Source organism: Ictidomys tridecemlineatus, chromosome 9 (genome assembly GCF_052094955.1).
Source record: "Ictidomys tridecemlineatus isolate mIctTri1 chromosome 9, mIctTri1.hap1, whole genome shotgun sequence".
Classification (NCBI taxonomy): Eukaryota; Metazoa; Chordata; class Mammalia; order Rodentia; family Sciuridae; genus Ictidomys; species Ictidomys tridecemlineatus.
The window spans coordinates 2,473,546-2,497,905 of record NC_135485.1 but is presented as its reverse complement, the minus strand read 5'-3'; the positions used below and the strand labels follow the sequence as shown (position 1 = coordinate 2,497,905).

The 24,360-nt window shown below is 64.8% G+C and overlaps 1 protein-coding gene across 6 annotated transcripts in view; it reads right to left on the bottom strand.

Moving 5' to 3' along the window:
* Window positions 1–24,360, bottom strand: part of Dok7 (docking protein 7) — a 39,881-nt gene that overhangs the window by 13,378 nt on the left and 2,143 nt on the right. For 3 of the 6 annotated variants that reach the window (XM_078020929.1, XM_078020927.1, XM_078020930.1), the window contains exons 3-8: window positions 18,532–18,762; window positions 16,665–16,865; window positions 9,268–9,387; window positions 7,080–7,208; window positions 4,626–5,353; window positions 1,375–1,417 (exon numbers count right to left, since the gene is read on the bottom strand). In XM_078020929.1, the coding sequence (XP_077877055.1) occupies window positions 1,375–1,417; window positions 4,626–5,353; window positions 7,080–7,208; window positions 9,268–9,387; window positions 16,665–16,865; window positions 18,532–18,762 (1,452 nt within the window). Of the gene's footprint in view, window positions 1–1,374; window positions 1,418–3,417; window positions 5,354–7,079; window positions 7,209–9,267; window positions 9,388–16,664; window positions 16,866–18,531; window positions 18,763–24,360 lie in introns of those variants that run through there. The other 3 variants (XM_078020928.1, XM_078020931.1, XM_078020932.1) reach the window with 3 other exon arrangements.

Genomic DNA, 24,360 nt, shown 5'->3' with positions numbered 1-24,360 from the left:
GAGGCAGCCCACACCTGGAAACCTGCGTTCCTGGAGGGGTGCAGCTCCTGGAGGGGTGCAGCTCGGGGAAGGGCGCTTGCTCCACGCTGGAGAGCGAGCTCCCAGGAGCAGCCCCAAGCTGTCTGTGTCAGACGCAGCCTGCACTGAGCGGGGGCGGGAACATGGCCTCCAGCGGGGACTGGACTCCCCCCACCCTGATGCAGCCCTGGGCCAGACAGCAAGGAAGAGACCCCCACTCACGCCCACCAAGGCTCCAGAGCAGAGAGCAGGAGGGCAGAGCCCGGGGCAGACTGCCACGCTGTGTGCAGGGGCACCAGGGGCCTGAGCAGAGCCGGGCCTCAGCAAGAAAGGGTGGCTTCTGCTCGTCATGGTGACCACCTCATGGGAGTCCTGGCCCAGCAGACTGGTCCCCTGCTGGAGATCTGCTTCCCAGGGGCAGGGAAAGTGCTCACAGGACCTGAGACAGGAAGCTGGCTGGCTTGGCGGGGGCAGCTCAGTGTCCTTCGTCCTTGTCAAGCAAGGCCGGGCTGAGTGTTTCCATTCTCAGAAAACCTGACCCAAGGTGAGGGGTTTCTGTAAACCCTCTACATTTGTGGAGCGGGGAACTCCATCTTGGGCACAAAAGTCTCCTCCTGGGACACCAGCAGCCACGCAGGGAGAGCCAGGGTCAGCTCGCTGCCTGCCTAGCCGAAGCCCTGCTTGCCCCCCCACCCCCAGCTTCGAGGACAGGCTGGGCCACACAGCCCCACAGCTGCCGCAAACCATCCCCACACCAGGGGCTGGACCCAGCCTTCCTTGGAAGAAGGGCAGGTGGTCTGGAGAGGGCGGCTGAGCTAAGGGGTGCAGGCTAAGAAGGGGTGCATAGCAGGAGGGCAAGGGGCCTGTGGGCAGGTCTATTAGAGGCCAAGCCTGGTCTCAGAGCCTTTGAGGGCCCCAGAGCTGCCCTGCCCCTCACTAAGTCCCCAGGATACATGGCCTCCCCGGCAGGTCTCCTTTCCCCTGGCAGCTGGTGACCCCTCGGGTCACTGCTTCCCATCTGTTCTCTGTCTGCTTAGGGCTTAGGAGCCAACTGCCCCAAGGCTGTGAGTCCCGAATCTCAGACCACGGTCCCGCTGCCCATGGGCTGCCCCAGCAGTTGCTGCTGAGAGATGCCCCCGCCATGCCCAGGGGCCACCTACCTGGGCTCCCCCACTGCCCCCTCCTGTGCAAGGACTCCCCCACTACCCACTTGCACCCGCCGTCCAGGGCCGGCCAGCCACATACTGCCCTGCCCACCAGGCCTGACTTTCCAGCTGGCCTGTCAGCTGCCCGTCTAAGGCCTGTTTCCCTCTCACAGGGGCTGTGAGGAGCTGGACTCCAAAGCCAGGTGCCTACCTGGATGGGTCATCGTGGGTCCAGGGGTTGAGGCAGCCGCTCCCTAGACCAAAAAGAACACTGGTCAGTGTGTGCATCTGACTCCCTTCATCCTACCCCTGGGCCCCCAAAACCAGGACAGAAACCCCAAGAGGGACAGGTCAGGGGTACTGGGCTGCCTACAGGGTAAACTAGCCTGGGGGCAACTCCTTCTCTTCCAGGCCCTGGGATCCAACTGCCCACTAGCCCTGACTGCCCTGCTGGGTGGCTCTGAGTGATAGCCAGCAAGGAGGCCTCAGGCACTTGGGGACAGAGGCACTCTGAGCCGACTGGCCAGTATAGGACCCCCGGGGCAAATCCAGTCCCCACTGTGGCTGACGATTTAACTGGGACACATCAGCCATCTGGGGCGAGCAGAGCTGAACAGCTGCGGCACAGACGCGGGGTCTACAGCGGCCACACTGCACTCTGGCCTCAGCCTGCGGCCCTGCTCTCAAGAGCTCCTGGTCTAGAGAGCCACCTGGAGCCCCCAGTGACGTGAGCAGCCCCTGGATGGGCAGTGCATGGCCAGGGTGCAGGCAGACCTGGGAGGAGCTGCGGCAGGTGGACAGGTGAGGCAGGAAAGTCACCACACCAGACCCCACTTCCAGCTGCAGACACCCTGAGCCCTCAGGGAAAGGGCCCTCTGGGTCCAGGACCCCAGCCTAGGTGACCAGAAAGATCCCACATCCCTAACCCTCTGAGTGGGCAGCCTGACAGGAGGGGAAGCTGGAAAGCAGGCCAAGGCACCCAGCGCTGGCCCAGGCCCATGAAGTGGGTGGTCTCAGACCCAGGCTAGAGCCATGCCCCTGAGTGAGCTGACTGGCCAACTGCACCAGCTGCTGTGGGCTGGGGCCTCAGGACGAGAGGAGCACAACGGGGACAAGCACAGGCAGGTCACCTGCTCCCCACACCTGCAGCCAGGGCAAGTGCATCTGCCCGTTGGATGTCCCAGCCCTGAGAAGCCCCAGCCCACCCGTCACCCTCCCATGGGTGACGAGCCAAGTGGTGGCTGGCTGCTGCTCAGCAGCGGGCAGAACCTTGGGCAGCTGAAGACCGGCCAGCCAGTCTCCCAGGGACAGGGAGTGAATGAAGGCAAGGTCCCTGCTTCGTCCTGAGACCCCAGCCCTGCCCTGCAGGTCCCCTAGTCCTGGGAAGACTGAGGGACAGTTGAAGGGGCACCTGGGTTCCACAGGGCCTCGAGGGTCAGTGGACCCTCCCTCCTGTGAGTGCCCTCCAGCCCAGCCCCCACCTGCCCAGGACCTCAAGACAGCTCAGGTCTCCTCAGACTAAGGGTGGACACGAGAGGCCCTGGCCAGACTCCAAACTTCCACTCCCTCCCCACGGCTGGCCGTGGGAGACGGGGCTCAGGGGCCACAGCAGCCAGGACCAGGGCTGTGGCAGAGAGGGCCCCAGCTCCCCAGCTCCCCAGCCTGGGAGACCCATTTTTTTCTGCAGGAAGACCACCCTGGTGCCTCCGGGCAACTCCTGTGACCTCCAGTGGACCCTCAGTGCAGCCCAGTGAGGCAGGCCCTGTCACCCCATCAGAGGAAGAGGAAACTGAGGCTCAGAGAGGTGCCGTGACTCGCGGGGCCACCAGCCAGCAGATGGCGTGTGTGGTCCGAGCTCAACCCCCACGCTGTCCTTCCCAGGGGCCGCGGGGGTGAGCCCACTCCCCACGGCAGAGCAGGCTCGACAGAACGGGCAGCGGAGGCAGAGCCCCGAGGAGCCCCCACGCCAGACTCATGGGCCCCGGAGGTCAGCAGCCTTCCTCACCTGGGTGCTGGGAGCCCCGTCCTGAGGCCCAGGGGCTGCGAGGACCCCACTGTGGTTCCCAGTGAACCTGCAGGAACGCGCCACACGGCACACAGCCGCACACCTTGCACACCCTCCACACACCCAGGCCCAGGCTGCCGGAAGCCCCCCTCCCCGCACGCTGCACATCCTCGGGCCTCAGCTGCACTCTGAGGCTTGGGTTCCCTAGCGGGGAGGCGGGGAGGCTGGCCACACAGAACAGACGAGGCAGTAAGAAAAGAAAGTTTTATTTCCAGTCGGAGAACGTATACAAACAGTGTCAGGTTTAAAAAGCAGAAGAGCAACAACAGGTCAGCCGAAGAGGAGGTGAGAGCCAGGCTTCCAGGCAAGCTGCCCGAGGGTCCGGCCCGCTGTGGACGTGCAGGACACAGCCTCCAGGGTGTCCAGAACAGCGGGCACGGGCAGCCTGGCGCTGGAGAGCAGGGCCGGGACGAGCAGCCACAGCACTGAGCCCAGACGGCCTGGGGCACCTCCAGCGGGCCCTGACCACCAGCTTCCTGGTCCCAGCAAGAGGGCACGGGGGCTTTTGTCCACGTTCTGAATTTATTTTAAAGTTTATTTGTTGAATGATCCACTCGTTTGCTTACTTGTTTTGCGGTGCCCAGGGCCCTGCAGGTCGGGCAGGTGCTCTACCTCTGAGCCACACCCCACTTCCCCTGGGGACTTTCAAAGGGACCCTCTGGAAGCTGACCTCAAGAGCCTGCGCCGCCTGGAGGACTAGGGCTCCACTAGCCTCTGCCCTGCCGCCTTTGCCCAGAGCCTGCCAGAGCTCAGGAGAGAGCAGAGGGGGGCCCAGACTCACACCCCAGAAGCCAAGGAGCCTCCTGAGCATCAGTTTCCTCCCCGGGGAGGGACGCGTGCCCCCCTGTGGGTGCTGCCAGGTAAATATGAGAAGTGACCGAACACCAACGGTGCCCAGAGAAGTTCCCCTGCAGAGACGGGCTCCCGGGACTGGTGTCCCCAATGCCGGGGGGCGGTTTACAAGCAGGGTCTGTGCACTGCAGAGATGACCCGGAGTAGGAGGGAGCAGTGGTCATCCAGGAGTGAGCAGGGGGCCGGATGAGGTCAGTCCTCAGCAGCAGCCCTGGCCACTGGGCGCCAGCACCACCTAAAGCCCCAGTGCCCGATCCTCACTCGAAGCTGGGCCTGGGGGCTCTGCCGACCCCGCCCCGCCCCACCAGAGCCTCGCTTTCTAGGACACACGGTCCAAGTTGGCCCCTCCACGGGCAGCCAAAGCACCTCCTGGGGGAGGACAGCGGGACGCTGCCCACCCCACCCTCTCCACAGGTCCAGGGGCTTCTCAAAACGCGTCGGAGCGCTGCCTCTGCAGAGAGGCCCACTCCGCCTCCTCCTGTCCAGGGGCAAAGTCCAGCCCCTCACAGCCGCGGGCCGCCCTGCGGTCAGGGAGGGGGGTTTACCTTGAGTCCTCCACAGACTGGACATGCCGAAAAGAAAGCTGGAGGTGGCCCGGGGTGGGGCCCGCCTGCTTCCCAGGGCTCGCCGGGGGCTGGGCTGGGCAGTGTGGCCTCACTGCCTGGGGCCTCTGTCGCCTGTCCCCGCCGTCTTGTGACCAGCCAGCCAGAAGGACACCCGGCCAACTCCTGACTGCCTGAGTCCGTGGTCGCGCCGTGGTCAGGGCCACCCTGGGAGGCTGCGCTCGGGTCCCGGGGGGCCTGGCGCAGACTGCGGGGCGTGTCATAGTGGTGCCGCAGAGAGCTGGGCACCTGGTACTCCGCCACCCCGGGCGGGCAGGCACACAGGCTGGGCTCAGGAGCCCCTGCGGCTGGCGGCAGGCTGAGCAGCGAGCCGCACTCCTCGCCGCCCGCCCGCCACACGTCCAGGCTGCTGTCCGCGTAGGACGAGAAGCTGCCCGAGTAGGAGGAGTGGCTGCCCGTGGCGATGCCGCTGTCCGAGGAGCTCTGGCGGCCAACTTCCTGCAGCTGCCGCGGCCGCAACGGTTTCGGGGGCAGCCTTGAGGCACCCAGTGTGGCCTCCCCGGGGGCCTGGGCAGCCGCCAGCCCCGGCCCCTCCTGTGCGGAGCCTGCCAAGGACGAGGACTGCTCCGGCCACGGGGTGAGCCTGCTGCTGGCGCTGGTGTCTGAGTGGCTGGCCTCGGAGGAGGAGCTGGACAGGCTGTGGTCGTCCCCTAAGACAGAGCAGGGCTCTGAGGTGCTGAAGGGCACTGGACAGTAGAAAGCAGCACCCAGCCTCCCTCCCCACCCCTTCCCTAGAGCCCATGCCTCTGCCTGCCCCTGCTGGACCAGAAGTCCCCTGAGGACAAGGACGTGCCTGGGACTCCCCCCTGCTGCCCTCCTGCATGGCCAGGCCCCTGCCTCCCCTAGTCTGTGCCCCTGGGCAGCTGAATCCATCTTTGCATCCTCCCATCTCAGCTCAGCCAGGCTGACATCCAGGGCTCCAGAGTGAGAACCCAGGGTGCCCCCAGGGGGGGAGGAAAGCTCATTACAACCCTGGGCTCCTGCTCAGGGGGAGGCCTGGACAGGAGGGGACAGGCCCACTCTCCCTCTGTTCATCCCAGAGGACAGGCAGCAGAGGGTAATGGTAAGGCCACCAGAGCACCCATGCTCTGGCCTGGGAAGACTGGTGTGGCCACCTGCCAAGCTGGCCACCCTCACTGGACTGCCCACCCCTCTGTCCATCTCCTGCCACCGTGGCTCAGGAGGAGCCTTGCTCCTGCAGCAGCTTCCTCTGCCCTGGAGACTTTGTCTGAGCACAGACCTTCAAAGGAACGTGCAGGAGGTCTGCAGCCAGCACATGGTGGGCAGGTCCCCTCAGCACCTGCTGCCAGCACTTAACAAATATCCATGGGGTAGTGAGTGAGCGAGTGGGTGCACAGGAGAGAGAGGGAAGGAGTTAGCAGGAGGGAGAGGCATGGGTAGGTAGATGGGTGGGTGGATGGATGGGTGGGTGGATGGATGGGTGGGTGGATGAATGGGTGGGTGGATGGATGAATGGGTGGGTGGATGGTTGGGTGAATGGATGGATGGGTGGGTGGATGGGTGGGTGGATGGATGAATGGGTGGGTGGATGAATGGGTGGGTGGATGGTTGGGTGAATGGATGGATGGGTGGGTGGATGGGTGGGTAGATGGATGGATGGGTGGATGGATGAATGGGTGGGTGGATGGTTGGGTGAATGGATGGATGGGTGGGTGGATGGGTGGGTGGATGGATGAATGGGTGGATGGATGGATGGGTGGGTGAATGATTGGGTGAATGGGTGGATGGATGGATGGGTGGGTGGATGGATGGGTGAATGGATGGATGGGTGGGTGGATGGGTGGGTGGATGGATGGATGGGTGGATGGATGAACGGGTGGGTGGATGGTTGGGTGAATGGATGGATGGGTGGGTGGATGGATGGATGGGTGGATGGATGAATGGGTGGGTGGATGGTTGGGTGAATGGATGGATGGGTGGGTGGATGGATGGATGGGTGGATGGATGAATGGGTGGGTGGATGGTTGGGTGAATGGATGGATGGGTGGGTGGATGGTTGGGTGAATGGATGGATGGGTGGGTGGATGGGTGGGTGGATGGTTGGGTGAATGGGTGGGTGGATGGATGGGTGGGTGGGTGGATGAATGGGTGGGTGGATGGTTGGGTGAATGGATGGATGGGTGGGTGGATGGATGAATGGGTGGGTGGATGGGTGGGTGAAGGGAGAAGGAAGGAAGGAAGGGGCAGGAGGGAAACCATGTAAATGGGGGGATAATGATTGGCCAGATGGCTGCAGGCTCAGGGCAGAGAAGGAAAAAGTGACAGTGGATACATACAGATGGCTGCCTGACCCCTGACTGGAATGGAAAGCTTGGAGTCCAGTCCCTGTGGCCCAGGCCAGGCCGCTGGCCTTACCTCCGCTGCCCGGCCGGCCGGAGTGCGAGAGCATGCTCAGCCGCTTCTCCAGCTTCTCCAGCTGCAGGGCCTCAAGGGCTTCTTGGGCCGCTCGCTCCTCCAAGGTTGAGGAGCCCCCGGGGCCCGGGTCTGTGGCAGAGAGAAGGGTCAGTCCCAGGCCACATCTGCCAGGATGTCCCTGGGTGCCTTTTGCAGCCACACCCTAATGCAGCACCAGTGCCCACAGCCAGTTGGAATGGCCCCTGGCATTTTGCCAGAAGTAATGGTCGAGAGGCGAGCCATTAAGATGATGCTGGATTGATTCAATTGTATATAGACCCCTGCTGACTGACTCGGCGCCCGCTACTTTGGAGTTCCCCTTGAGTTCTCGTGGGGTTCCGAGAGTGAGTGGGCGCGCAGCCCGGTGGGGGTCTGGGAGAGTTCCGGGGGAGCTCCGGTTGGTGTGTGGTGTGCCTAAGATGGCCGCATGGGTGGCGTTTGCGGGAGTTTGTTCCTGCTTGAGTGGCTCGTGATTTGTGCCCAGCCAGACTGCGGCGGAGGTGGCCAGCTTCAGCCCCAGATCCTCCTGCACTGCAGCCCCAGCTCCGGGCACTACCCACAGAATGCCCCGCCAGGTCCCTGTGGCCCATCCTGGGCCCCTTGGGACAGTCATCCCTCTGCCCACCTTGGGCCCCTGTGCCTATGGACAGCCCTCTGAGCCAGCTGCACTCCCTCACCACCCCACCAAGGTATCAGGCTCTCTCCCAAACAACGGGCCCTCTCTGTCCTGCCGACCCTATTCCACAAGAGATCTGCTCACCTGGTCTGCTGCACCCACTCCCAACAGGGCTCCCCCTCTGTCTCAGTGAGACGCCACTCCAGCCCTGTGGCTGCCCGCTGTGCTGGGGCGCTTGGGCTGAGCCCTGCTTGGCACCCCAGGCTCCTCGCCACCTGCTGACCCTTGGCACTGCAGCTCTGCTCATGGCAGAGGCCCAGGGTTCGACCTCTCTGGCCATCACCTGTGTGTTTTCTGAACCTGGGAGGCAGGGGCCTTTTCCCACCCAGGCGGGGTGTCATCCCTCGCGGGTCCCACGTACCTGCTGCCCACAGCCAGCCCACCGAAGCCCAAGTCCCTCCTGAACCAGAACCCTGGCAGCCACAGAGCCCCACGTCCAGATTTGAGGGCACCTGGCAGACCTGCTGCCTGTGAGCAGGACAGCAGGGCCTCTGGCGGAGATGCACTGTCCACTTCCAGGCCCTGAGCACACACCACTCAGATCGGCCTGCAACCTCAGGGCAGGACGCCAGCAGGTGGCGCTGCTGCACTGTCCAGGCGAGCCCCAGGGAAGCAGGAAGGGCTCTGGCCTGGGCACCCGCCCTCCTCAGCAGCTCCCCACCTGCAGCTGCTCCGGGGTGGGCAGCTCATTGTTGCCACTCCGTCCTCGTGGGAACCTCTGCTCTCCTGCCCACAGGACGGGGCAGCCAACGTGAGCTCTCTGCCCACCATGTGGCTACAGCTAGATCATGGACAAGGGCTGTCCCTGCTGGGGCCAGGGGAGCCAGAGCTCATCCTGCCCGGACCTGCTGGACCCTGAAGGAGCCCAACCCTGCTCTGGGCCCCTCAGTATTTCTGGGTCCCTCAGTACCATGTGGCCACTTGACCCAGCAACATCCCTGATTAGAGTCCTGCTGAAGCAGGACACCCAGCAGCAAGCAGGGAGCGCGGAGGGACAAGAAGCCTGCTTAGTGCAGCCCCGGTGCCCACCCTGACTGCCCACCCTGACTGCCCACCCTGAGACCCACGCCCCAGCCAACCTCCGGGCTGCTCCTGCCTCCTAACCCGGAGCCACCGAGTCAGATCAGCTGGCCACGAGCCAGCGACCTCAGGAAGACTCCTCGGTGCACCGTGGGGGCGGCCTCCACAGCCCTGTGACTGCCCAGCCAGGGGCAGCTGTGGCTAAACTGCCCAACTACTGTCCCAGTGGCTCAGAGCCCATGGGGGAAGGATCTGCAGGTGTGATCCACACCCCAAGACACACTAGCTGACCCCTCAGAACCCCAGGCTGCCCAGCAGCATGGTGGCACAACCCAGGCCAGGAAAGGACAGCCAACTAACTGGATTGAGTCAGGATGGCCACTGGACACCAGTGGCCCCACCCCAAGCATGGCCTCCCCATCTGACCTCACCAGGCCACACTCCCGCACACACCTGGGAGGGCTGGCCGCAGCCCGAAGGGGCCCTTGGTGGGGGAGATGCCTCTGACGATGCAGTCGAACAGGAAGCTGATCTGCTCTCCCTCGGCGGAGGACAAGAAGAAGACCCCTGCCCCTGCAGGAGGAGGACAGCGAGGCGAGGTCAGCCTGGCCCAGCACGGGCCGGGCACACCCTGGCAGAGTGGGCACAGGGTCTGCAGACGGGGTGGGGCTGCACATCCAGTCAGAACCCACAGGACCCGGCTCCCCTGGCCTGTGAAGCCACGTCCCCAGAGCCCTGGACCTGTCCCTCTGCACCAGGAACCCCACGCACACTTCAGACACACGTGCTGTCACGGCGGCCACAGGCTGCAGGCACCAGGCCTGAAGGGCTCCCCACAGGGCCATCCCCCGGGCCCAGGGCTGTGGCTGCATCTGGGCACTGCCTGGGGACACGGCAGGGCAGCTCGGGGGCACCCTCTCCCAGGCCTCGCTGCGCAGATGGTGCACAGTAATCCTGCACCAACGAGGTGTCCTGCCCTGGACGCACAGTCCAAGGATGTGTCCCTCCACCCAGGCCGCCTCAAGCCACCCTCGGCCACAGGCAGTTGGGTGGTCAGCTCCAGCCCTCTGTGCCTCGGTTTCCTCGAATGCACAGAAGACCAGAGGCCCCTCCCAGAGTGGTTCTGAGTGGAGGAGGCGTGTCCAGTCAGGGCTCCCTCGGGTGTCCAGGAGCGGGGCTCACATCCCAGAATGGCCACCACTGACCCCAGTCACACCAGTGGCCCTCACCTCAGCTCCTCACCCACACAGAAGGCATCTGCCCCACAGACGGCCTTCAAGTGGCCAGCGCTGACCTCCCCACAGTGAGCCGCCTCCCTTCTCCCCAGCCTGTCCTAGAGAGATGCACCTGAGGCCATGGCTGTGCCTGGGCTGCCTCCCCTGCTGTCCACTCAGTAGAAGGAAGGACCCGTGCCATCAGCCTGGGGTCACTTGGGCGGAGGACCTGCTCGGGGCCTCCACACCCAGGAGAAGCTTGGGCAGTGAGTCAGCAGGGAGGCCCCAGGCCACGTGCCCCGGCCCGGGCGCCCAGCCGGCCAAGGTTGAATGGAATCCCTCGCTGGCCGCGTGAATGGGAGGCCAGGCTGGCGGCACCCACCTGCTGAGCCCCGGCACGTGGAGTGGACACTCGGCACAGTTGTCACCGGAGAAGCCCTCCCCTGGAGCCTCTGCCCAGGGCCCAGAGAGAGGCCCCCAAAGCTGCGCAGGCCAGCTCTCACGCAGCGCAGGACCAGGAGGGGCAGTCCAGCCCTCTGTGTTCAAAGCTCTGCCTCCCAGTGGCTCCCTGCCTTCACTGAATGTGGCCGTGAGGTCCAGGGACTCGGCCCACCCCCAGGGCTCCCGGGCCTCTGGGTGACCATGCGAGGGTATGCAGGGGAGAGCAGCCCCCACAACTGTGGACGTTTCACCACGTGATACCCCAAATCAGGAGACATAACAGTACCATTCCTGCTTTATATGAGGAGACTGGGGCCCAGAGAGGGCAAGCTACTTATACATGGTCACACAACCCAGGTGGACGCAAGCCCAGGTCAGCGGGCCCACTGAGCAGTACCTGGCACCACAAGCTTCTAGTCCTGCTCTGGGCAAGGGGCTGCTCTTGACCAGCAGAGTGGCATGGGTTGAGATGGTGCCCTCCTCGATACCCTCCGGGGGGACAATGCACTCACTCCGAAACTCTCTGAGGAATAGGACTTGCAAGCTGGGCAGTGGAACAGGAACGTGCCCCAGGAGGGCGGGCCAGCAGGTCACACACAGGCCATCTCACGGGCCCACTCCCTGGCACTCTGCGCCCTCGCCACCCCACCCGCAACATGAGGCTCGGCCAGCCTGGCCCCGCCCTCACAGCGGGCCTGGCCTCTAATCCCAAGCTCCCGACAGCTGGCACGGCAGCAGGACACTCAGTGCCCTGACTATAAAAAGCCACATTACGGAAGGGTGAGCCAGTCCTGTGTCCACTCAGCCTGCAGAGTCCCGCCCCCAGGAGACGTCACTGGGCAGGCCCTGAGCACAGCAGCCGCCAGTCCGGGCCCCAAGTGCCCATGTGGCAGTCCCGCTAGCTACCCCACCGTGGCGGCAGGGCTGACTCCAGGGGCCTGGAGGACATCCATCTCCAAGGGCCAGTCTACCTGCGCCCACAGAGCCAGGCCTCCCAGGACAATTGCCACCAGCCACTGTGAAGCCCCCCTCTCGCCACCCACCCCACAAACACGCCCAGGCTCCTGTCACCCCCACCAGGAGGTGGACTCACTCGGCCCCTTGGCCTCCTGGACCCCCGTTGACTGAGGCTCAGGTCACAGAGCGTCCGATGCCTGTCCCCAGCCCAGGCCCCTCTCGGGAAGCCAGCAGTCCACTCAGGACGCTTGGGGGACCCAGGACTTTTCCCCACAAGGCGCTTCGTCTGTCCATAGTCCCAACCCAAGGCTGACATCTGGCGGACAGGGACCACATCAGAGTGGCCCGCGGCCCCGGTGCCCTCTGAGAACCAGCCGTCCCACCAGTGGCCGCCTACCCTGCTGCAGTCACCCTGGCCCTTGCAGCCCACCGCCCGCCCGATGCTGCGTTCCCAGTGACCGAGTGACCCCAGAGCTGAGGGAGGCCATGGGGCCCACAGGCGCAGGGTGGCTGCTGCCTTGTGAAGGTGGGGAGACAGAGCCGGGGTGGGCAGGGCCTGGACACGAGCAGCAGAGCGCCAGCCGCTCCGGCTCCAGCCACGAGGAGCGGCCGCGGTGCTCCCTGCCGGGGGTCAGGCTGCAGGGTCTCAAGAGCCTGCTGGCCCTGCTCCAACCCTGGCCTGAGAGCAGGTAGGGACGCTCCCCTTCTGCTGACGAAGGCCACAGTCCCCTCCAGATGCTAGGCACAAGCTTGCACTCATGATGACGATGACTCCGACCCATGTGCTTCCTCCCTGAGCACAGCACGGGAGTGCCAGCCCAAGACCCTGCCCGGCTGGGGGCCTCCCTGGACCCTGCTGACCAGGGTGGCCTGCCTGCCACAGGAGCCAAAGGTGGGCCTGGCTTTTACTGTTCCCTGTGTCTCCCAAGGGCCTGCTCCCAGCCCATCCTCCACAGAGGACAAGTGGCCCGCCTTGGGCAGCTGTGGGTGCCGTCCCCTGCAGTGGGACAGGAGCCCGGGGGCTGTCTCAGCCACGTGCAGGAGTGATGCAGGAGCTCAGAGCCCCCTTAGCCAGAGACCACCATCCAGGTACCAGGGGCCACTCCAGACACCTGGGGGGCTGAAAAGTGACCCTGGCGAGGAGCCACCCAGGGGCCGAGGTGACGGAGGGTCTTGTCAGTCCCTCAGGGGCTGGCCTGAGGGTCTGCCACATAATCATCAGGTCAGAACGCAGGCTGGCGCTTTGTGGGCACAGCTCATCCCCCCAGCGTCCATGCTAGGGAAACAGCGAAGCCCCGAGAGGCCAGTGGATGCTCAGACCAGTCGCACAGCAGCTCTGAACCTGAAGCGACTGGGCTCCGTGTCCACACCTGACCCACACTTGAAGACGCGAGCTAGGTGCACGGCCCACACGGCCTTTCCTGAGGGCAGGGGGACACTCGGCCTGCCCCTCAGGCCGCCGTCTGCTGGAGCAGTCAGACTGCAGCCCACCGGCCCCAGGGCCACGGTAGCCAGCAGGTGTCCGCACTCCCGGCAGCTGGTCCTGCTCCCAGCAGGGCCTTTTGTTCCTCGAGAGGGACGGGGAGGGGGGCTGGCCTCCCCTGCCAGCACAGGCTCACCATAGACAGAAGCCACTTTGGGGAAGGGTCAGCCACCACAGTGCTGTCCTGGGGCTCAGGGACACCTCTGGGCAGTCACAGAGACTCGGGGCAGCCATGGCCTGCCCATGTCAAACCGCCCCCTGAACACCCAGGCTGCCCTGGCCACAGTGTCCTTGTCTGCCCAGTGGGATGTCTCTGAAGACCCCCTGGACACTGGGGCCCTCAGCGGGCTGCCACGGAGGGTAGCCGGGCAGCTCTAGGCCTGGTGGACTCTTGAGAGCCCGGCAGAGAAGACAAACGTGGGGACAAAGCAGGGGTCCAGAGCCCAGAGCCCTGAGTCAGCAGGGCTGCCACCCTACACAGAGAGCCTCCTTCTCTAGTGTCATTCCACGGCTCAGGGCAAGGGGCCGGGCAGGGCTTCGTACGGCATGTTGGCACCCACACCTGTCCCCGGCCCAAGGGCAGAGCACCAAATGGGGTGGGGGTTCCACAGGAACAAACTGTCCCCCCCACCCCTGTCCTGGACCAGCACCTCAGCAAGAGCCCGACCCCTCCGCCGGCCCTCTGCCTGCCCGTCACCGCCTGCTCAGCGTGCCCGGAGCCCCAACAGCTGCGCCGGGCGGGGTCAGCCTCACCTGCTGGCGCTGGACCACAACCAGAGCCTTCCTGGCCCCAGCCTCTTCCTCCAGGCCTCTGCACCTGGGACCTCCCACCTGCTGGGACTCCTCCCTGACACCCAGACCGCCCCACGCCAGGCCCCGCCACAGCCAGCTCCCGCCCCTCCCAGCCACCCTCCTCTGGCAGTCCCCAGCCCGTGGCCCCACGGAGACCATGAAAATGTGCTTCGTGTGTCAGAGTCACCTGAGGCCACAGGTCTCAGATCATGACCTTATCATATGCCACCAACCGCCAAGTGACTGTGACCCTAGCAACATGGTGCTCGGCACAGGGTCCCCAGTTAGAAGTGGAAGTAGATCGGTGTCCTCTTAAGGGTGTGCCCGTCCGACCCAAGGGAACTCACCCTGGGGACCCTGTAAGGAGGAGTCAGGTAGCCAGGGCGTCCGGGTGGGATCCCCGAGGGGCAGGCACCGAGGTGCCTCTGACCACAGGCTCGGAGCAGCCTGGGATCTGCCCAGGTGGCTGGATCGTCAGCACCCCGGGGTGATGTTGGCCATGGCTGGCTGGGCCCACCTGGTGCCGAGACCCCGTGCAGCCCTGGCAGGGGTCCTGAGGATCGCAGTCCCCTGTCTCCCAGGGCCCACCCTCCCCAGGGCCCACCTCTCCGCTGCCCCACGGAGCCTGGCTGGGGGTGTGGCCAGGAGCCTCCCTCCCCCAGGGTAGGCAGGTAAACAGGGGAGAAAAGGAGCCGCGGGGCCAGCATCCCCTCTGCCCTCTGGATTGCTGTCTGGGGTGGGGGTCCGAAGGCATGGTTCCTGGAGGTCACAGGGCCGGGCTGGGGCCGGGAGAGGGAGAGGATGTTGATTCTGTACCCCAGGGTCTTCTAGAAGCTTCTGATGACCCCTCCTCCCTCTCCTGCTCTCTGTCTTCCAGGGACACAGACGCTATGTTTCAAATCAGAGACACCGCGTCTGAATGGGGGCCTGTAGAAGATGTGAAAGGGTCCTGCAGATGCCATTAGGGTAGGGATCTCAAGATGAAACCACCTGCACCACCCAGGTGGGCCCTAAACCCGGTGACAGTGTCCTTACGGGAGACAGAGAAGACAAGGACAGAGGCCGTGTGACCTGGCCACAGCTCGGCAGGCTGTGAGAAGGCGGCCAGTTCCCCAGAGCCCTAAGTCAGGTCCTGCTGGCCTTGGATTTGGGACTTCTGACCCCAGACTAGGAAGGTCACCCAGTTTGTGGTCACCTGCTACAGCAGCCCCAAGACATGGACAGAAGCCCCAGGGCCCTCCTAGCCTGCAGGTCCTCTCCAGGATGGCCAGGTCTGCCCACGTGTGGCAGGTGACGACCCTCGGCTACCACCAGCAGCCCTCGCTACACCCACGTCTCCACTGGGCCGAGGGAGTCTGTGGCATCTAAACCCCAGTCCGCCAGCCTGTCCCCCGGAAGGAAGGAGCGAGCAGAGTGGCAGGGCCCTCAGCCGGCCCTCAGAGCCACCACTGGTGACCTGCACACTCCAGGGCTCAGCTCTCAGTGACCCATGGGTTTGAGCAAGGCCAGGCCGCCCGGCACTCAGCCGCGCAGTTGCAGGCAGATTCTTGCAGCGCGGAGCTGACCCAGGGCTGTGTGCAGCACAGACATTCCCCTCAGAGTTCACCTGGTTTTCTGGAAGGCCACACGCCGGGCCTCTGCCCTGGGAGCCACTGGTCCATGCTGGGTGGGTTATGGGGGAAAGGGGCCTACCCACACCAAGAGAGAGGATTCCAAATTCTGAGGTCTAGAGGAAAAACACCCAGGGGGCCCTACTCCGTCCTGTTCAGGACCAACCAGCAGGTCTCCAAGGAAACAGCCTGGCGCTGCCCCGAGGGAGGCGCCTCACCAGCCGATACCTGGGAACTCCATGGAGAAACAAGGACACGGTCTCCCTGTCAGATGCTGGGAGCAGCTCCAGGAACACCCCCCACGTCAAGGGGCTCCCAAGGGAGAAGAGGCTGCCCTAAGTCTGAGCCATTTGGGGCCAAGTGGGCAGCACCCAGCACCACCTGCGTCCACATCTGCATGCGCTTTGCCCAAGATGGAGGTGCTGCTACAGCCGGTGGCCAGTGAGCCCTCAGGGACCCAGCCGCACCGAGCCAGGTAGGTGGTGCCTTACGAGTACCAGTGAGGGCCACGCCCTTCCCACCCACCTCCCATGCCAACCGCACTCCTGACGCGGCCGAGTAGGAGCTGGGTGGCTGTGCACTCCCACGCTCCTCCACCCAGAGGGAGCCCAGCTGGTGGCAGGCCCACACTCACCAGGCCCCACGCCTCCCACAGAGCACGCTGACTGTGGTCACCAGGCCCCACAGGAGGCCAGGCCCCAGGAGGCCACACCGCATGACAGCCAGCACGGACAGCAGCCTCTCTGGAGAGGGGACGAGGGCTCTCTTCCCTCCTGCGGTGCCTGCAGGTCTGTCCCCACAGTGCCCCAGTGGGCACCCCAGGCTCTGAGTGAAGCACCCCGCCTCAGTATCCACCACCCACTCAGCCCCTAGACCTGGTGGCCAGACGCTGGCCCTGCTTCCCTCCTGGCCGGTCACTCAGCATGGATCAGGGCCCGGGTGTCCAGCCGTCACAAAGCTGGGGCCCAGGCCCACCCCTTCCCATGGCCTGGCCATCCCACTGCACAGAGGACAGCTCCAGGTGGCCTAGGGGGCCAGTGGCTGAGGATCCAGGAGGAACCTTGGTCCTCAATGTGTTTTCTGCATGTGGCACCCACGGGTGGCTCACTGGCCCTCGCAAAATGCTTCCATTAATTTTTTTTTTTCCCATTCAATCTGAACAGGAGGCTCTGCCACTCGGTGACCTCACACACAGGCCACGAATGGCTGAGACCCTGGGCCTGGCTCTGAGACCCAGAGGCCCTCTGCTCCCTCCCCCAGGACCACAGGAAGGAGAGCAGCCCCGGGGCCAGGCCTCCTGAGTGGGGCCCGAGGCGGACCCCCGTGCTGGGCCCCATGCAACCGCGTACTTACAGTAGCCACACCTGGTCCCGCCTTCGAAGATGAATCCACTCGGCACAGCCCCGTAGCGCCGGAGGTCAGGCAGCTTCCACTGCCCCACGACGGCCGGAGGGATGTCCCTGGCCAGGACCAGGACGTCATTGCAGAGGTGGAGGGTGGCCGGGCCGCTCTCCAGCTTGGTGCCGGGAGCCACTGTCACATGGAACCTGTGCACTGGGGCGGCAGGGGTGAAGCGCATCACCCAGGGAGGGTGGGCAGGTGGCACCCAGGCCTGGGCAGGGGAGGCCCCGCAGATGCTCTCCTGGCCAGGGGACCACCCAGCTGCGCAGCAGGAGGCAGTGGGCTGCCTGCCACGGCCCACTGACCTCCCCTCCCATCTTTCAGGGGCTGCCTAGGGTGAGCTCTGGGAGGGGCTCACAGTCACGGCCTCCGGGGGCTCCGGGGAGGACAGGGCCCATCAGCACGGGGTCAGGACCTTCCCTGGAACTGCCCGCCCTGGCAGCCGTGGACTGGGAGACTGAGGCTCCGCGTGTGGAAGGTGGGGACCAGCCTGGCCGTGGGTGCTCAGGAGGCCACGAACCTTCCTCTCTGGATGGTGGTCCCCTCTCCTCCCCTGGGAGAAGCGGGGTGCTCCTGGCCTCCCGCCACCCCAGCTGGGCCCTCCCCTGGAAGCTCCTGAGACGAGGAGGACAGCCGGGAGCTCTTCCCGCCTCCCTCTCTCTCCAGGCCACCCCACCTCAGGAAGCAGACCGCGCCCTGAGTGACGGCCCCCTGCCTCGGGTGCCCACCCCTGGCCCCAGCCCAGCCCATCTCCTTCCCCACCGCCGCAGGGTCCCCAGCTCCTCCAGGCTGTGGCCTTGACCATCCCCCGGAGCCCACCCCCCGCCCTCTTCAGGATTCCTCTCAGGGTGTCTCCACAGGTGCCTGGGCAGCCCCCTCCCCAGTGGGGTGGGCACTGCCCCACCCAGATAATGGGCCATGGCAGAGCCACGCCAGAACCCCACTGGGAGCTTCCTGGGAAGGCAGGGTCCTCTAGCCATGCCCCAGGTCTGGCCTCAGGTCGGGCAGGGTGGGCAGCTCACGGTGGGCCTTGAAGTGTGACTGTGGTATGTGAGAACTGAAGTCCTGCAGAGAGCCCAGGAAGGACACCAGGTGTGCAGACGGACAGGCAGAACCTGCCGTGGCCGACAGCCTGGAGTTGGCTCACCCTGGAGGGGCTCACCTGGACGGGTGGCCCCGGTCTTGGTGTTTCAGAGAACAAGGCCTGAGAGGCTGCAGTGCTTGTCACTCGGGCCTTCAGTGCCCAAGGCCCGTGCCTCACGAGGGGCCTGGCTCAGGCCTCCCCTCCACACTGCAGAGCCCCAGGGCCCCAGCTCCAGGTGCCCTTTCCCAGGGTGGCCCAGCTCCGTGAACCACCTCTCAGGCACACGAGCTTACTGCCTGTCCACTGGCCACTCAGCCACCGCCCTCCTCCCTGCCCAGACTGCTCCCACCCTGACACTGGCTCCCGGGGGGCTGGTGGCTCTGCTCTGCACAGCCCAGGCTCATATGGCCCAGGAGGAAGCGAGGACGGGACTTTGGGAGATGATGAGTGGCAGCTTGGAACAATGGAGCCGAGTCAGAGAGCTTACAAACCCTGCAGCCCCATAGAATCCCACCCCAATCCTTGGTCTGATCACCCCCAGGCAGGGTCTGGCTCTCCGGGACCCCTCATCCAGAGCACAGAGCTCAAGGCCCAGCAGGACAACGTTTGAGGTGTCCACTAGCTTCCCTTCATTTGTGTGCATTTCCGGGTCTTGTCTGCCCCTGCAGTCCACGTGGGAGAGGGCCCCAGTACTGTGAGGGAGGCCCTCCCCGGGGCCTCCATCTGGGCACTCACCCTCACCAAGCGCATAGCGGATGCGGGCATCCCAGGCGCACATGGCCTGGCGGCTGTCAAAGCCCAGCATGACAGCCTGGGACAGGCAGACAATGGCCAGCGTGTGGACTAGACCCTCATAGGGAAGGCCAGGCTCCAGGCCACAGATGTCCTCCAGGGTCAGGCTGCTGCGCTCCCGGAGGCCCTTGGCACGGTCGGACTTGTCCTTGTAGGCCAGCATGAGCAGGCAATCTGCAGAGGAGGCAAGAGGCCATGGAGCGTCCACCAAGATGCCACTGCCCACTGCCCCCATCCTCAGCACCCCCTGGGAGGACATGGCACAGCTGGAAAGAGACTGGGGCTTAAGATGTGACCAAGAAAGCCATTCATCCACCCTGCCCCCTCCTGAATGACCAGCAAGCCCCTTTATCACTGTGGCTGGGCCTCGACTCCACCCGGATGACCACTCTGCCCAGGCCTGTGAGCCCACCCTGGCCTTGGGTTGCGGGAGCTGTGGTCCCTGACTCAGGAAGCAGGCACAGTGCCTGCCCAGCTGCATGGGCCTCCTCCCTGCTCTGAGGCCTGGGCTGCACCCTCTGGCCTGACGCACGGACGCCTGCTTCCCCTCCATTCTCTTGGCTCCCAGGCTGTGGCCTGAGCCCAGCCCTGGGGAGGAAGAGGAGTGTCACGGGACCATGGGTCCTACCCGAGCAGCGTGGCAGGCCTCCACCTGTCCGCTGGCTACAGGGACAGGCCTGAGTCTCACCTCCTGGCCCCTCCAGGACACTCGGGTCTCCATCGACATGTCATTGCCAACACTGCCACTGCTCAGCGTGGCCCGTGCCCACCCAGGTCCCCCACAGCTCCAGGACCCCAGGTACCCAGTCTTGGAGGAGGGTGTCGGCCTAGGGACCTAATGCAGACGCCAAACACGTTCACACTGACACGACCCCAGATCCCACATGAAACTCAAGGAGTCAAGGCCCTCGCCCACCTGCAGGAGAGGGGGACGGAAGTGCCCAGGACAGGGTGGAGCTGGCTCAGCCCCTGGAAGCAGACACTCCTCTTTAACCGGCCCAGCAAACCCACCTGAGACCCCAGGCCCCAGATGACGGGGACGCACACACCGCTGCAGCAGAATCCCCCACACAGCCCTGAGCTCCACCTGCCTCCCTCCCAGCCCAGCTTCTCGGACCAGGACCAGAGTCCCAGCCTGGAGCGAGGGACACCACCAGAGGCCTACGGTCAGCAAGCTTTCTCTGTGAGGGCCAGAGGGTGACAGTCTGTGCTTTGCAGGCCACATGGTCTCTGTGTCAACTACTCAAAGCTGTCCTCCTGGTGACAGAAGAGTGTAGGCCAGTGGCCCCTGTGCCCACCTGGAGGGTCACTTTCAAACACAGGCCTGTGGGCAGCGGGGCTTCTGCCGCCTACTGGAGAATCCTTCGCTGGCACCTCAGTGTTGACAACATGGAGAAGGAGGGTCCCCAGGTGAAGAGAACCAGAACCCACAGAGGCCACCTGTCCCTGCGCAGGGCCAGCAGGATGCCTGCAGGCCAGATTCCAGGCAGGACCACAATGCCCGGGCAACGCAATAGTGAGTTCTCATGGGAATGTCCCCGTCCCATCACCAGAGCACCAAGAAAGACACAGGCAGCCCTGCAGCCCCTCACCACCACCCACAGGCAGCCAGGCTGCGTCCCTGTGCTGCTTCCAATAAAGCTTTATTTACAAACAGGCGGTGCTGGGCTTGAGAGGGCACCTGCCCACCCCCAGGGAACCCTGCCTGTGCCCAGGCTGCGGAGCAGGTCTACCCCACCCCCCGGACGTTAAGCCTGCGCAGGACCCCACCCTCGCGGAGCCCCCTGCAGGTCTCGGCCTGTCCTGGTTGGGCTCTGTCTAGCGGGCCAACTTGAGTCTGCCCCTCAACGCACTTCAGCTGAGGCTGGGTGCAGGGTGCTGGGGTCACCCTGGAGGACAGAGCCCAAGGATGAGGCCCAGGGCCCAGCCCTGGCCACCCACGCCCACAGGGGCACACCCACAGTGGGCTGAATGTCTGTGCCCGCTCAGGCACTGATGTATCTGGAGGCGGGGCTTTGGGCAGAGCCTCAGTGGGGGGCTTGTGAGGGAGGACCTGAGGACCCCTTCCCCGGGTGAGGGAGGGGCAGCAAGGAGGTGCCAGCTGGAAACCAGAGCAGCCCCTGCTGGGCAAGAGCCCGTGGTAAGGAGGGATCCTGTCCTTCACTGGCCACCGGGGCTGGGCGACTGTCACAGCCTCGGCAGACAAAGGCGCACACACATGTGTGCCCACTCTCATGCCTTCGAGTACACACACTCCCATGCACACCAGGGCGTACACACAATTGCACACTCTTACACACTCACGAAAATGCTCACTCATGAAGCAGGATGGCACATGTCTGTAATCCCAGTGGCTTGGGAGGCTAAGGCAGAAGGATCCCAAGTTCAAAGCCAGCCTCAGCAACAGGGAGGCACTAAGCAACTCAGTGAGACCCTGTCTCTAAATTTTAAAAATATCAAATAGGGCTGGGCTGTGGCTCTGTGTCGAGTGCCTCTGAGTTCAGTCCCCGGGGTGCAGGTGACCAGGTTTCAGCCCCCACCTGCCTACCCCGTCCTCAGCCTCTGAGCCTCTGTTTTTCCCCTGAAAGTTGGAGAAAGCCCAGCTCCAGGGTCCAGGCACTAGCTGGGAGCTGGGCCTGGCCACTGAGGCCTCTGGGAGTCTCCACACAGGGCGGCCAGCAGCAGCCCCACGGCCAGGCCCTCAGCACAGAAGCCTAAAGGACTCGGGGCTGAAAGGCAAGTGACTGACCCCGGGCCCTCCACCCACAACTTCTGCCCTGGGCAGGTGGGCAAGCTGGGCTGGGAGTGAAGAAAGACAGGAACACTGAGTGGGCTTGGCTGGGTCATTCCCCCACCCGGGCCCCAGGGCCCACCCACGGTTCACAGCCCCCTTGTGCCCTGCCTCGTCCTGGCCTGGGCCTTCCTGCAGCCCTGAGCCGCGAAGCCCAGTTCCCACAGAGCTGTCCCAGGAGCGACACAGACAAGCCAGCACCCAGGACAATCATCAGCAAAGTGCTGTACAAGGAGGGGCAGGGACCACCTGTGCGTGGGCTGGTGGCTGAAGGCCCAGCCCAGCAGCTCCACAGGAAAGAGCGCTGTCTTAGAGGGAATGGCCAGTGCATCCCAGAGGCAGGCAGCATGGCCTCTTCAGGGCCCAAGGGCCGGGCAGCACTGGAAACAGGGAGGCAGAGTGGTCTGCAGTGCAGGCAGCTGGTCAGGGTCCTGGCTCCAGAGAGCTCCAAGGCTCTGGGCCCAGAGGCTGGGCTGGCTGGTCTTTGAGCCTCTGTGTGGCCTGGCGTGACTGCTGCCCCAGAGCTCCTGCCCCCAGGCGAGAGGCCTGCACACACCATGGCGCTGGCCATGTCGCTCTCCCAGCCCTCTGGACAGGAGACCACAGGCCCTCTAGGATGAGAGGAGATGAGGGTGAAGGATTAAGGGGCCTCTGTGGATCTGGGGGGAGGGATGCCTGGGAGGCTGCTGGGGGCCAGGATGGGGGTCTCTCCTGGATGAGAGAGGCTGAGAAACCCACTGGACATGGGGCAGCAGCTGGACAGGCGTCTGGAGATGTAAAAATAACCGGGAGTCATGAGCTCACAGAAGCCTTGCAGCCAGGGCTGGGAGCCCAGGAAGGAAGGGAGAGGCAGGGCAGTGGCCTCCCGTGGAGAGGAACTGCAGGGTCCAGTGGCCAGCAAGGAGGCTGCAGGAAGGCAGAGAGCAGCGGCTGCTGGACCCGTACCCTGGAGGTCAGAGTGACCTTGAGGCAGTGTCCCTGGAGGAGACTGAGGGACCCTGCTGAGCACACAGCAGCCTGGGGCGGCCCAAGAAGCCGGGCAGGGGCCGAGGGACGCTGACCTGGTTGGCTTGCTGGGGCCTCCCAGGACACACAGGGCAGGCCAAGGGCACTCAGGAAAGCATCACCCTACCTGTGTTCACAGTGGTCACCCCCGACACCACAGCTGGCACCACAAGAGAGCATGGAGGTCACTAGGAATGGCTGGGGCTCAGCACGCAGGCCCAAGCCCCGGCTCCCCCCTCTCCGTCCACCCTCCCCAGACCCTGGGCGTAGGCTGGCCGAGCGCTGCTCTGAGCTGCTCAAGAAAGATGCTGGGCAGGGGCGCAGCTCTCCTGGGCAGGTCCACGGGGGCTGCGCCAGATTCTGGGCCCAGGAGATCCTGTTCCTGGGATGGGGCTTGCGGGAAGCTGGGCCCTGGGTGTGGCCCTGTTTTGTGATGGTACCATGGGAAAGGAAGACTGGCCGCCACCCCACCCCTCCTTAGCCAGGGGCTGAGATGTCACCTCATCCCCACAGGGAAGGGGGCGGAATACAAATGACCCAAAGCAAGAGTCACCAACTTCCGAAGGGACCCCAGGGCCCACAGGGCCTGACACCTGGAGGAACTGGTCAGCAGAGTAGCCAGCTGCACGGGCCAGCAGTCCCAGGCAGGGATCAGGCAGCACAGGTGGCCCCAGGGCTCCGGGCACACATCCCGAAGCTACCCGTGCCTGTACCTGGGTTCAAGGTCCTGTATCACCAAGACCATGTAAACGGGGGTCCTCCTGTAGGCAGGGGTCCCCAACCTCTCTGCCCAAGCCCCAACCCCTGCAGACTGCTGGTGGGTGAGGCCAAGCTGGGGACCTAGCCCTCCAGGAGCAGAGAGCAGAGATCACAGGCAGCCAACAACCAGGGCGACCCACTCCCTGCTGCCCACTCCCTGGCTGCCCAGCCACTCCCACAGGCCCACGTCCTGGGCCAGATCCTTCAGGTTTCTCACCCCAAGCCTCCCGGTCCATAATGCCCCAAAGGCACCGCCAGCTCCGGGACTCAGGTCCCTCGTGGGGGCTTCCCAAGCAAGAGGGAGCACCAGGAGCGGCTCACGGGTAGCCTTGGAGTGGTGCCCCTCCCGGTCCCAGTCTCAGTGAGGCCCAGCCAGGACTGGACCCCGATGCCCTCTCCTGGAGGCCCAGAGAGGGGAGTGGACGGCCCTGTGCCGGGAGGCAACCCCAGCCTCGAGGAGCACAGTCCCACGAAGACTCCCTAGGGTGCTGCGGCAAGGGTCCTGCACTGCCCACCTGCTAGCCTTGGCGGCCATGGGGCCTGGCTCTTTCAGACCCGCCGACTAGGCCTCATTAGGAGAGGCCCCCCCCAGGCTGCAGTGGAGAGGCCTGTGCCCACCACCCACCTCCTGCCTGACGCGGCTCGTGGCCCTCAGATGGAAGGTCCGCATTTTAAACCCAAGGACCTGGATGCTATGACAGAGGATGCCGGCCGTCCTCGCCCCAGCACCCAGATCAGGGATCTGGAACCTGGGGAGGGGCTGGGTGGGGTGGGGAGAGCCCTTCTCCAGTGAGGACTGTGGACTGGACAAGATGGAGGGGCCGCAGGCCACCAGTTGGGGGAGGTTGGGGAAAGGGCAGTCGTAGAAACCAGAGCCAGGGTCCAGGACGACAGGACAGTGGCAGGGCAGACATCCACCCCGAGAGGCACCACCACTGCCCACCCTGTCCCCAGCCTGGCTGCACAGTCCCCTGGGGACAACTGACCCGGCCCTGGTTCCCTTTCCTGTCCTGCCTGCCTCGGGCATTCTGCCTCCTGACTGCTGGGCACATGGAGAACCCAGAGGTGCCGACGCACTGTCCCCACTGGGAGACCTGACCCAGGCACCTCCACCCCTGGTGCCCTGCAGGCCAGCCGGCCCTGCCCCCTGTGCTCTGAAGAGGCACCGCTGCACCCCAGAGTGCTCTCCCAGTGGGCACCTGGGACAGGGCTTTCTG